The sequence below is a fragment of the Crotalus tigris genome, unplaced genomic scaffold (genome assembly GCF_016545835.1).
Source record: "Crotalus tigris isolate CLP2741 ecotype Arizona unplaced genomic scaffold, ASM1654583v1 scf7180000018477.2129921, whole genome shotgun sequence".
NCBI lineage: Eukaryota > Metazoa > Chordata > Lepidosauria > Squamata > Viperidae > Crotalus > Crotalus tigris.
The window spans coordinates 1,076,571-1,090,328 of NW_024097029.1; the positions used below are offsets into that span (position 1 = coordinate 1,076,571).

At 39.1% G+C, this 13,758-nt stretch overlaps 1 protein-coding gene across 3 annotated transcripts in view; it reads right to left on the reverse strand.

Annotated features, from left to right (window-relative positions):
* FIGN (fidgetin, microtubule severing factor) overlaps positions 1–12,333 on the reverse strand; it is a 147,632-nt gene extending 135,299 nt beyond the window's left edge. The window contains exons 1-3 of one of the 3 annotated variants that reach the window (XM_039352781.1): positions 12,022–12,333; positions 11,226–11,456; positions 10,172–10,361 (exon numbers count right to left, since the gene is read on the reverse strand). In XM_039352781.1, the coding sequence (XP_039208715.1) occupies positions 10,172–10,196 (25 nt within the window). In that variant the 5' untranslated portion in view covers positions 10,197–10,361; positions 11,226–11,456; positions 12,022–12,333. The other 2 variants (XM_039352783.1, XM_039352784.1) reach the window with 2 other exon arrangements.
* Between the last annotated feature and the right edge of the window lie 1,425 nt (positions 12,334–13,758).

Genomic DNA, 13,758 nt, shown 5'->3' on the forward strand with positions numbered 1-13,758 from the left:
AGCTAAGAGAGGCAATGTAAGACCCACCCATCCTGTTTGGCATATGGGCTGTTTTGTTTTCTTCCCAGTCTAGCTGCACATCGCAACACACATTTTTTATGCACATTAAGTCAGCAAAGAAGAAGAACGTCCACTTTTCCATCTGAAGTTGCAGTTGTAGGAGATCTGCCTTAAAATAAATCCCAGTGAATTCCAGTAAACGTTACTAAGAAATAAAGATACAAGGAGAGGGCATTAAAGGGATACTGGAAAATGCGGGACCAACTCCCAAAGACCCAGAAAAGTGGAGATAAGACGGCAGCTTTAGCTCATAGCTTACAAAATACAGTAGTACAGTTGGGAAACAACTATGTAATCACTAAGGTTTCTTATTTGTAAGTTTAATAGACAAATTAAGGAATTACATTTTGCAGTGTTTAGAACTGTAGGGAAAATAACATGTAAACACTTGCATATGCATTTAATTTGCCATTTAATTTACCATTAAATATTTGCAAATTACAAAGCATTTCCCTCAAAGAAGAAAACACTTCTACTGTTCCTGTTTGTAGAGTGTACAAGATACCAGTGCAGGTTATTTATTTAGTTCAATAGCATTTTTCTTTGTTGCTGTTTCTACGGTTATGTTATTATTACCACCACTATTATAGAAAATGTTACGATGCCAAATTTGCAAATAATTGGAAATGATCAGGCACATGTTTACAAACTAGCAAAAAGACAGAAGCCAAATAATTGCTTTAGTCTGAGAAGTACTTACACTGCTGATTCAGAGGCTCTTCATTATTTAACTTTTTAAATTTATTCTATTTATATACTAGATACTCCTGTTGAAGCCAGCTCTCTTAATTTTATTCGAGGGGGGCAGGAGAGATGTGGAAGATACCATAGGAAGAGTTGCAAAAATCAAACATACACCTTTACTGGTCTCTCCCTGGATTTCAACTTGCATAAATCCTAAGCTTATGGACTTCATATTGCATCTCATAAATGCAGAACTGAAATGTCCTTAGAATGATGGCTCTATCCACCGTGCATATTCCTTAAAAATAGGCAGAAATGGACAATGGCAACCATGATGTTTTCAATTTATTGTAGGCTTATATCGCTGAGCATGACAAAGGGATGCACAGAAATAGACAAGCCCAAAGCTCACAGGAAAAAAAAAAAAACCTGAAGATACAAAGCATTTTCAACGATAACCCAATCCCTCCCTTCTTCTCATCCACTGCAGACATAGGCCTGAACCTGTCCAGACTAAAGTCCTTTAAACATCTGTGAAAATAGTGATTTCATATGGTCCTTTTCTTTCTTCCACAACAAAAGCATGCGGCAAGTATCAACACTGAAGCATTCACTCACTGACAGCAGCCTATATAACAACCCTTCTCCTATGAATAGAGGAGCATGCTCTCCATGCACAGAGCTGTTGCTAGTTGGGCAGCAAAGATATGGGGGGGAGGGAATTACTGTACTCTAATCTAGTGCCCTATATGAGTCAATGAAGTATGGACTAAGACTGTGGGGACCTTCCACTGAAAACCTCATTCAGCAACTTTAGGCCACTGCCCATCTGGATTCTTTAGAAGAATAACTGCATTTTTAAAGAAACAACAGTTTTAATATCCATGTTTTTATGCCTAAGAGAGAAAGAATGTCATCTGAAGAAAAAAAAAATTCAACAGGAGAGTATGCCGTGAACAAATCAAATGCAAAGGTCTATAAAGAAATAGAACTACATCCTGCTACTAAGCAGATTTCTTAGAACTAGAGAAACTCAAGAAAAACCTTTGGGGGATGTAGAGGGGGTGAAATGAGAGCAAGTGCACTCAAGTAATGTTGGAGGCACCTGACTGTCATTCATTTTTCTAGAACCCATTCTAGAAAATTAGCCGAAACTCCCTTTCGCTATTGAAAATAGCTGGGCCTCTAGAAACATTGCATTGCACAAGACTTTTTAATATAGTACATTTTGTCTCTAAACCAAACTCGACCAACAAACTCAGACAATCCTTTAAGGAAATATGACCAACACAAATAGCACACAGAAAAAGCCCCCACCCATCAAAACAGCTCCGGCTTAAAACAACATCACTAACAAGTACTTTCCTTTCCATGGCTTCCTTTTATGCTTATGAGATAATGAGCCAGTTAAATCTACACCATATGACAGCAAAGGAATTCGGGAGAAGTGAAGAAACAATAATAACAACAACATCAACAACAAAAGCAGGGGATAGTTTACATCATACCTTACACATACCAGAGTCTTGTGGAAAAACGCAAGGACTCTTACGAATTCCGGAGGGTTTAGCAGTTATTATTCCACATTAAGAGCATAGCGTATCAATAGCAAGAATACAAAAATAACAGGGTTAAACAAAGACTCCATGATGTTTCTTGTTGTTTCATTTTTTTCACCCATTGCTTCAAATCTAGACTTCCTTCTCTATGTTCAGTTCACTTACTCCAGAGTAATTCCAATAGTTGATAAATTACAACCTGTGCTAAAGCAAAGAGGTTATTATATTTGTGGCAAGGCAAATTTAAATCTTCACTAAATCTTCACTCTTCTGAAGAAAATTATCCACAAATCCTTTTGTGGGAAAATACAAAATATTTCCAATGCAATGTCCATTTTTATGTGCTGCCTTGTTAAAACACACCACCCTTTATGATTAATTTCCTAATCCACAGACTTTCTAGCTTGCTTTTTACCTGAACTACAGCATTGTGTCACTCAGTGTCTTTTCTCCCTATAACAGGGATCTTATGTCCCCATACAGTTGCCCTGTTTTCTTCTGGTTCTGCTGCTGCATCTTTAAAATTGACCTGCCGGGGAAAGTAAGCAAGTTTCCAAGAAGTAGGAAATCTGTTTGAAAAATTAATCTGTAAAGATTTTCCTGCTGGATTTCTGTACTGTTCCTGCCGCTCAAGGAAAGGGAAAGGCCAATGAATTAGGTGAACATTATAACCATCCTTCAAATACATGCTTACTCAGAAGCTGCTCCTACTGAATTCAGTAGGATTTCTTGAGGTCTAATCAGACACAGGATAGCAACTTTTGTGAACTAAAGGTGCAATCCACTATTACTCCACCAAAAACAATAGGCCCGGCTTGCTGCTGAATAAACTAGGACAAAGAAAATATTGTATTTGTTTTGGAAAGACAAAATAATGCCTGCAGTCAAGTAGTGGAATATAAAACCCCTCCTTGCACACACACACCTCTCTGCTATTATGGGAAACTGGTTTATTTCTTTCAACTACTTGCTAAGTAGCTCACTTAGGCTGTTGCAAGTGCATATGATAGAAGTGCATCTATCAATTAAGCCCAATGTCTAGGAAAGTTTATTTCTAAAGCTCTTCATATAGAATGAGACTAGCAAATGCAAACAAGGCATTTAAAACAGGATCATTTCTTCCCCCTTCTTAGAAACAATCCTGTAAGTACCTGAGTGCTCAAACACATGAAAGAACCAGGTTGCCTCTTTTGATACCCCCCCCCCCCGCTTCTCCATGGAGCCTTTCTTGTCGGAAGGCAGACATTTCTTTTGAAAATAAATGGCATCCCTTCCAATGTGTTCAGATTATTTCCTAGGTGTCTCAGTTATCCCTCAAAAAGGTTGCTTGATATTTAATTCACTTCAACTATCACAATGATATTTTAGAGAGCAAACCTTATTTCTGCAGCGCCAGAAACTTTATGAGTTTCTCTGTGGCAAAAGCCAATTCCATTGGTGAGAACTGGGATGGGGAAGAGAGAAACAAAATAATGGCCAGAAAAGAGGAACAGCACTACACTTTACATCAATAAGCAGACTGTGATCGCATGGTAGAATACACAAAAGGACTCAAAGGTGTGAGTGCTAGTAGAAAAAAAAAATAAGGTCTACAGCAACCTGCTTCTAGAACCATTTTTCCAGAAATGCAATCACTGAAATCAACAGCCTGAGCCCTCAAATAAGCAAATTTTCAGATAATCACAGCCTTTTACCTTTAATTCCAGCTGACCTTTAATGATTCTTTCAAATTATTCCAGAACAATTTCAAATAACAAAAGCAACATGCAGAAATGTGAAATTTTGATTTGAATGATTACCAAATAATTTCTATCTTATTTTTTTAAAAGCAAAGCAAAAAGATGGTTGGACACAACCCGTATAGGCTCATACTTGTCATGAGCCTATATAGGTTGCAAGCTTGCAAAAGCTTAGGTGTTTTAAAGATAATTAAATTATTTAGATTTAACCATATCGAGAAATGCAGGCTTCTTGTTTAAAGTCTAAATTAAATACTTTTTTAAAAAATCCTCATACGCAAAAATACAATAATAGGAAAAATGTAGGCATGCTGCTTAATATTTAATAGAATAATCCTAATGTAGCATCATTGAAAACAGTTTAAGCAAACATCTTACTACAGATAACATACACATATGATTGAAATATACAAGAAATTAAATTATATTGCTCAAACAAGCCATTGCTCAATCTGCAATTTGGACCGTGGGTAGACAAACACAGATAGACAACTTCCGATAAATCACTGAAGAAGCCATGTCATGTGTGCGTTTATGCACATAAACTCATTGAAGTAATAGACCTTCCTAAAACCACACCAGAGATTCTGTATGACCAATAAGTCATTTCTCTGCTGTACAATACTATTTTTATTCCTGCATTTCAAAGTTTCCACTTTAAATACAATTTATCCTCAAAAGAAAACATGAAACGTATGGCTGGAACCATGATTGATATTGCTGGACAAACTGTAATCCGAAATACCCTGTTCTCAAATGCCCTGCAAAAACAAGGTGTTACGATGAGGCAGAGAAATTTTATTCACATTATAACAAGAACAACTGTTATGCCTGTGTTGTTATTTTTAATTGTGATTTTTTATTTTCTACAAATATCTATTAATATTTTATCGGAGAAACCAAACTCAGTTGGTTTGGGGGAAGATTTGTTACTCTCCTTGATTAAATCAACAGGTATTTAGACTTTTACTATTGTACCTCTAGAATCATTCACTTCTTCTGCTAGACTGATAGCTCCAGGTTTTTAATTTATCCTTTCAGGAAGTTTAGGCTTTGTGGCCATGAAAGATTACAATATTCCCCGCACAGAATAATATACTTATATATTATACTTATTGCCTGGCGTAAAAGAGACAAGTTTTATCCTTTCTTTTCCTCCCTCTCTTTGTGAAAAACAAATTGGGTATTTGCTTATATTTAGTAGTAACATTAATGCACATAATTCAGTTCTTATGTAGAAATCATGATTTGAATATTTGTCATCAGGTACATATATTTACATACATCCACACACCTTTTAATATATAGTCTAATGATATATGGAAATCTATAAACTAGAAGGGAGTTTACATTTGTAAACCCTATCTTTAGGGCTTTTATTCTTTTTAATGATGCTAATACAATATTTTAGAAGTAAACCCCATTTAACTACAATAAATTAAATTTCTGAATAGACAGATAGAACATTGAACTCTTAATTAAATAGAGTTCCCTTTGTCTGCTTAAATCTAAAAATTCCAAGAAACTATATTCCATGTAAAATTTATTGTAAGAGAAACACAGAATTGCACTTTACCACAGAAAGAACATAAAACTTAACAATAGTAATTGTACAAAGTGTGTTATAGCTCAAAAAAAGGGAAACAAAATATAGTAGTATTTTAAAAAAGGAAAAAAAATCTCATATATACAATAAGAAATTAAATTACACTGAATCCAGGCAGGCTTATTTCCAGGAAAGGTACCATCATAATGGTTAAAATATTTGATTATCAGAGCATAATTATTCATTGGTAATGGGGAAAACATATGATAGATGTACTTTTTAAAAGGCAATTGGTCTTAATAACTACATGCAAATTATTGTTTTGCTTTCTTTCAGAATAAAGGAAATATTAATTGAGGAGTAATCAATAGACTCAAAGTTACTTTGCTATCACTAACTTCCACTGATTAGTTCAGCTTCTGGTTCACAAAAGAAGAGGAAGCGGAAAAAGAAAGCGAAAACTGGCTATTCGAAATTAAATGTTATTATTTGTTTCTATTGTTTTGCTCATTAATGATGGGGGATAGCTAGCAAATAAGCTGGTGCCCGATGGAAAGGTTCATTGTGCCTATTGACAGCAAAAATGCTCCATTACTTTGCAAAATGCCCAGATAAAATGCCCATTTTCTCCCATTAAAATCATTATGAAATTCCAGTTAATTAAAAAAAAAAGCATGTCAATACATCCACCTCTATTTTGAAGATAATAAATGCAAAGAAACTGTTGCCTTTTGTTTGTTTTCAGGGCTTGTTGTTTCATAATAAGGATGCATTTTAATTGCATTATTAATTGAAGGCAAAGCAACATATTTTCCTTTTTATCTGATCTGGTAACACTAGATTAGACAAGTGGATTAAAAACAACTTGCAAGAGAGTTTCCTACGTACAGCTATCATGCTGGTTTTGTATCATTAAAATGGCTCCTAAACAAGCAGATTAGCTGATTAGTTGATGATTAAGACTGCAGGAAGATCAGTCATTACATGGAGAAACTCCTTGCATGCACACACAGAGCTAACTAATTGACAGCTACACATGAATTGGAACAACCAGTCTCCAAAAGCATTATTGTAAAAGTAGATAAAATACTTGCCGCAGCCTCCCTATTTCCCCCATCCCTCAATCCCCCACTCCCTCCTCAACATGTTTTTTAGACACAAGCCTTAACTGTTTCTTTAAGTTCAAGTTGGGCTGTCTAGAATCTGCATGGATACACATGTGTGCATGTGGGTGGGTGGAAGGAGATACTTCCAAGCAGTATGACTACATATAAAAGTCAGCATCTGAACATAAAGATAACCTTGTTGCTTCTTCTGTAAAGTTCATAGAATATACCCTGTCATAAATTGAGCTTTCATACCAAATGTCTGCTCTTTGAAAGGACTTGGAGAAAAGTTCCTTGGTTGTATTGATCTGGTGACTGAGGGTTTGCGGCTATCGTTTTTTTATGTCCTGCTAGATCTGCCTGAACAGTCCTGAAGCCATTGCTTATTATCCAGAGGCAAACACCAATTTGTCTGCTGTAAAACTGATACAAATCCCACTCTTATTCCAATACAGCTCTATTGTCATATAATCGCTTTGGTGGAGGGTGGAGAAGGGGGAGGAGTGACGACCGTCCACATAAGATTACACAGCAGTCACTTTTTGACATGAAAGATCATACAATAAGTTGTCCTACTGCACTGCCTATGAAGCAGGAATGGTTCACTAATATATATGAGTATCAAAACTTCCTATTAGGCTTTGTGCAACTCAGCAATGGAGATTGTAACAGTTCTTATTTCGCAGTTACCAAAAAGAGTAAAGAAAAGTCTCCAGAATAAATCCATTTCAAGGAACTTTTCAACAGAATTTAAAAACAAACAAACAAAAAAATACCTGCCTTGCAAAGAAAACTGAGAACTTTTCTGGAAGTTCACATCCCACATAGTTTTGAAAATAATGTTATGTGCAGAGTTATAGCAATAACAAAGGGATTCCTAATCTGAATAACCTGTAATGATGCTTCCTACTTAGAGTAAGAATTCCCGTGTGCATTTGTCAATGAGAAATTATACAAAAGTGTTTTTAACAGGCTGTGTGATTTGGTACAAAGCAGTGACAACATTTCCTGGCAAGTTCAACTGACTAGAAAAGATTTATCAGAAGTCAGAAATCTTCTATCTAAACCTTGCCCTCCCCATCTGGAAAGCAATTTAAGGATGATTTCTGATTTTATTAAAACAATAGAAAATGAAATCTCAGTTATTAACATTCAACACAATAAAATTTTACTCTAAAAACATAATGGGGGAGAGAGTAGATGCATCTTTATCTTAAGAAGCGCAAAATCACAACAGTAAGAAGAGAATGTACTGGTTGTTTTTTTAAGAGAAAAAAATCCTATCTACTACAGCTTTCCCTGCACTTGGATACATTTTTTTTAAGTCAAGGAAAGGAGGAACATTTTAAGGCAGCTTTCCCAACTTTTTTCCACAATATATTGTGACAAGTGGTTGTTTGATAGATGTTCTCCTTGATAAATGACTTGTTCAAAAGAGACACAGTAGCTTTCATTTCCTGACCAAAACACACTTTTAATTTGCACCAGCAGAATTGCTGGAATGTGACTGGCTCCCGATTCTGGATGTTTTGCCTCTGGCAGGCCCCCATCCTCCACAAAACAAAAATAATCATGAGGCACATCTGCAGACAACGATCCGCTGCCACGCATTTGGTTGAGTTGTTATAATCGAGATGTAGAAGTGATTACATTTGTTAGCTCTCATGGACTCTCTTCTACCCCCCCCCCCCCAGGACGGGTGCAATTTCTCAACCACTCTGCAAGTTAAGATATTCTATTAGGAAACTGAGAAGCAGGGAAGTGGATGGGGTGAAAAGCACACATATGGGGGAGGCGAAGTACACATGTGCCATACACTATACAAAACTGCAGCACCCAGGCATGATTAGAACCTATTACTACTGTTAGAATCATCTTCCTCATCCTCCTTCTTCGGGAACTGCATTTAAACAGTGGCAACGATTCACCCCATCCAATTTCAGTTCTCAGCGTACTATCCAATTCCCGATTTAAAATTTATAAATGTAATACCCTCATCACAAGCAGCAGGTCCAATCTGCTGTGAATATATATTACAGCTTTAACATCACAGAGGGAAATCTCCCATCTGGCAATCACATTCTCTCCAACAGCTCTAGGAAAAGGGGGGGGGAAGAGAGAGAGAGAGAGAGAGAGAGAGAGAGAGAGAGAGAGAGAGAGAGAGAGAGAGAGAGAGAGAGAGAGAGAGAGAGAGAGAGAGAGAGCTGTGCCTTTCTGCTCTCCCCTCTTTCATTCCCTTCCCATTGAAAATGAGTCAGGGTTGATTATTTGCATCTAAAATAAACCCTGCTGTATTGATCATCTGAAAGGCAACAAGTTCCAAATGATAGATAGATAGATAGATAGATAGATAGATAGATAGATAGATAGATAGATAGATAGATAGATAGATAGATAGATAGATAATTTCCACTATGATAGCAATTCTGTTTTACTCTATTGGAAATATACAGAAACCTTTAGCATTAGCTTATGGGCACGGCCTACTGGGCAACTACTTCTGAACTGAATGCAGAGCTCAGGGTTGTGCTGTTATGAAAAATCAATGGCCAACTCAGTCCATGCTCCAGCATCAGCCCAACGGATACCCATGAGTTTCTACCCTAGTCCTTATTTGTTTCTAATTTGGCCTATTAAAAAGCAGATATATTCTTGGCCTTTCCCCCATGGCACAAATTCCCCAAACGTATATTCAAAATCCTGGGCTTCTACCAATGGCCTTGTGTGCATTGCACTGGGCAGGTATATTCAAATTATCCTTGTTTCATCAGGCATGCCTAACATGACTCTTTTTTTTAAAAAAATAGAATATCTCCTCTTAGAATAATTATTCAAGTCTCCTGTAACATCTGATGGTTTTCCATTGCACAGCACAGCAATGACAAGCCGCCAGATGGAAAACAGGATAGAAAATATACAGGCCGTTATTAAACTGGAAGACTGGGGGGGGGGGGATGTTTGCAGGAAACAGAGGCATTTATTAGAAGATCCCTAGAAAGGATTTTATTATCCTCATCTAAAACCCAGTGGAAAAAATAGAAAAGGGGGAGACCTCAATTGAAAAAATAGTAACTACACTTGAAAAATAAACAGGAAACCGTAGTGGTATAGGAAGGCTTTTAACTGTGTGCGTTGTCTCTCCCCCCTCCTCCTTTTACAGTGAGCAAGTTGACTAATTTACATCCTATTTGAGTGTTCATGGTGACCTGCTAGTAAGATGCAACTTTAGCTTTATGACAGAACAAAAGTCTGTTCAAAGCAGAAAATTAGAAATAATACAATAAGACAGTGCACACCCACATATCCACATCTTATTTATACACCTAAAGCTTTATCATTAGCCTTGTTACAGTGATCTTCAGCGGCATGCAAAGTCCTCTGAAATGTTCATCATGCTCTTTTAAAAACAAAAGGAACACTGTCCATAGTACAACAACAACAACAACAAAAGTAAACAAGATTCTAAAACAGACCTACCATAAACACTGGTGCTACTGATCATTTCTTGCTGGCAGCACAAAAAAGCTGAATTGGAATTTTTTCCCCCTCTCCTTCTTCTCACAAGCAGGAATTCCAAAGGTTGCTTTTCATGAATGCCACTTTTCCTCTCCAGTATCAAATGTCACTGCCTTGAAACGTGGGCCTTTTCGTCAGGTATTCATTTAACCTACATGCATATAATTAAGAGGGAAAGCAACATCAACAAAAAGGGAATCTCAGATCAGAGAAGAAAGAAAGGGGGGGAGAGACTGAGAGAGAGAGAGAGAGAGAGAGAGAGAGAGAGAGAGAGAGAGAGAGAAAGAGAGAGAGCACATGACCAGCAATACAAGTCCATGTCAATTTCACTCACTCCCATTGAAACTAACAAGAGCTCCAGGGAAGATAGTAATAGGATCAGTGGGTTGTATATACCAGTAAATTATACATCTTCCTTTCAGTTTCAAGCCAACAATACGCCCACCGTGCCATGCCCCCCCCCCATGATGAGATGCTTAATTTTTTCTGCATCAGCTTCTCAGATATATTAACACACCCCTCACCCTTAACTTTCCCCATCCTTATTTGCACGGATTTGCTTAAAAGTTAGTTCCTCCAATTGCACTTAAGCCGCCAGACGTAACTGCTTCGCTTAGAACTTGAAAAATAGACCTCCCTTAGTGAAAGTGGCTTAATAAAGGGGAGCGCAATCAATCTCTCAATCCCGAATTCTTACTCTCCGCACTATTGTTAGCAACGATCAGGGAAAAAAGAAAAGCCATCGCTGCGATTGTATCGCTTTACTTTCCACATCGCGCTTTAAAACAAGGGGGGGAAGAGAACTCGGGGGAGGGGGGAGGCGAGAGAATAAACCCAGACTTGGCGATTTCCGATGTATCTAAGCACACATTTCATTATAAAGCTCGGGGATTTTACAGTGGACGCGCGCCCGCTCGGGATAAAAATTGTATAAAATTGTATAAAAAAATTAAAGAGAACAGGCGGAGGAAAAGAAGGAGGGAGAGAAAGAGAAACGAGTCACAGATGAGCTTACCTGGAGGGTCGGGCACAATCGATTCTTTCGGCGCGCTGATGAATTGGGGCTCGGGTTAAGCGAAGGTGCCTCCGATTTGAAATCATTCCAAGTTTTTGAAGGGAAGACTGACTGCAGCCTCTGCCATGTTGGAATTTCAAACCCAAAACAGCTGCTTTGCAAAGAGCCACCATGCCAGCAGCTGAACGCCTGCGCAGAGCGCCGCCGAGCCAAATTCAAATCACTTTCACACTAAGAGCCAAAGATCAGTTTGCAAAAAAAAAAAAAAAAAGGAGGGGGGGGTTGGAAGAAAAAAAAAAGAAAGACAAGAGAGGGACGCACCAGATTCAGGAGCTAAGAGGCTCTCAATGGCCGCGCTGCCGCTGTTGCCTCCGCCGCCACCGCCGCCGCACAAGGCCCCTGGCTGCACAGGTCAGGTTACATGGTAGGGGCTGTCGCTTGCAAGAAAACATGCAAACACCGCCTGGAGGTGGCCGGGAGGTCATGGTAGAGCAGCCAGGAAGCTCGCCCGCCCCTTCTGCGGCTCCAGGAGGGCAACGGGGAACTGAGGAAGTCGGGATCCCCGCTCCCAGCTTCGCCTCCGGCTCCTGCAGCAACAGAGAGACTTCTCGGAGCTCTGGCAGCTTCCCTGCTGCCGGGGAAGCTCCATATCCCCAGTCCCATCCCCCCCTCCCGCGCCAGAGAAGCACAAGCGGCGGCGGCGGCGAGCGAGCGAGGTAGCGAGCGCCTCTGGCTTCCCCTCCCCCTTTGCAAGAAGCGGGAGCGGCAGCAGCGGCGCCTTCGCTCCAGCCCCTACCGCGTCTCGGAGGTACGGACGGCTCCGCGCATCCCGCGCTCTCTCCTTGACTCACTTCAAGAGACTTTGGGAGGCCGGGATGAGCTGTATTAACCGGGACGGCAAAGAAAAAAGAGCGCGAGCGCGAACTTGAGAGAGGGAGAAGGAGAGAGGCTCGCGGGCAGCCCGAGCTCGGGAGTCGCCCGCCGGTGTGCGCGGGAGGAAAGTCACACGGTCTCCACTCCTTCCAGAGAAGGGGGGGGGTCGTCTTTCGGCCCAGGTAAGGGAACGTGTGGAGAAGGGGATGGCAGCCTGGACGTGGGCTAGCGAGCAGCAGGGAGAACGAGGCGAAGTGTGAATAAATGTATTCGAGTTGCTTGCTTTTTTCGGCTACGTTTCATTTCCGCGCGCCATATATATGAATTTTTTCTCTCTCTCGTCGCGCCGCTCGTTTTCTGGACACGGATTGACTTTTAACGGCACCATCCTGAACGCATCCCTCCCCCCCTTTGTATCTTTTTTTTTTTTTTAAGGCTATTCTCCCTCTAAACATGAAAAAGTTTACCACTTCCTTAGGTCCAAGCCTTAGGAATTCACTACGGCTTTATTTTGTGCAAGCATGCCTACATCCCCCTCATCAAACTCTGAGGGCCTCTCTTTTTAAACGATCCTTTTTAGAACTTGCTACAGATTTCCTTGCAGGGAAAGCCTCTGGTGGCATCTAAAGATTAGCATTAATTATGGCATGCGCTTTCAAGGAATTTCATCTGATCCACCAATTATACTAATTTAAAGGTGTATACAGTTAATTGTTACTCTCTGAAATACTCTGTATTTCATTTTCCCTCCGATCTCACTAGTTGCATTTCCCATCCAAAGTTGTATATGTATATATACTTGGTATAACATTTCAGGCATGTGAGGAATTCTGATACACAAAGCTTGTGCCACAATAAATCATTTAGTCTTCCAGATATCTGTAAGATAGACTCTCTAAAAGAAGAGCACTGATGGGTGTCAGGAGATTTTCTGCAGGACATGAAACCATTGGAAGAACTCAGTGAGAAGGTGAAGCTCAAACACATTTACCAAACAGCAGGTCCCCTTCTTTATTTTAAGTGCATCTTAGTAAATATCTGAATTTATGGTGTAGAACTTGCATCTCCAGAAACATCCAAAGCTTTGGGGGCTGTACCTCATGTTACTTGTTAGTTGAGGTTGCACATCACAAAAGCCACCAATTGTTCTAACCATGCCTTATTGGGGAAAAAATCACACTAGCTACTGGTAGGTACATACAATATGCCCATCTTTCATCTGTGGTTTGTAAACAAAACTAAACAAATATTTATGTACAATGTATGAACCGAACAATTTTGCCCTTAGTATGGATCACTGTTCTTGTCTATAAAATGGGATCTATCTTTGAGTCAAATAGTATTCTCTCATCTTGTATAAAGAAGTATTAACCCATAGATTGAGCAATGGATGAACATTAGTTAGCATTAGAATGGCTTTCTTCACATAGTTTACTTCTATAGAACTGGAAACATTCCCAGCAATTTTAAGTGTTAAGTAGTTGGGAGCAACTAACTATTCTGCCACAGCTTTGTTAGAATAATATGATTTTATGCAACATCCTTTGAAATGCAGGCAATGATTCATGGCTTCATTGTAATTTACTATATTTGAGATGTAAAGATACATTAATGCCACTGACAGGTTAAAAAAAAACTGAGCAATTAATACAGTAGATAA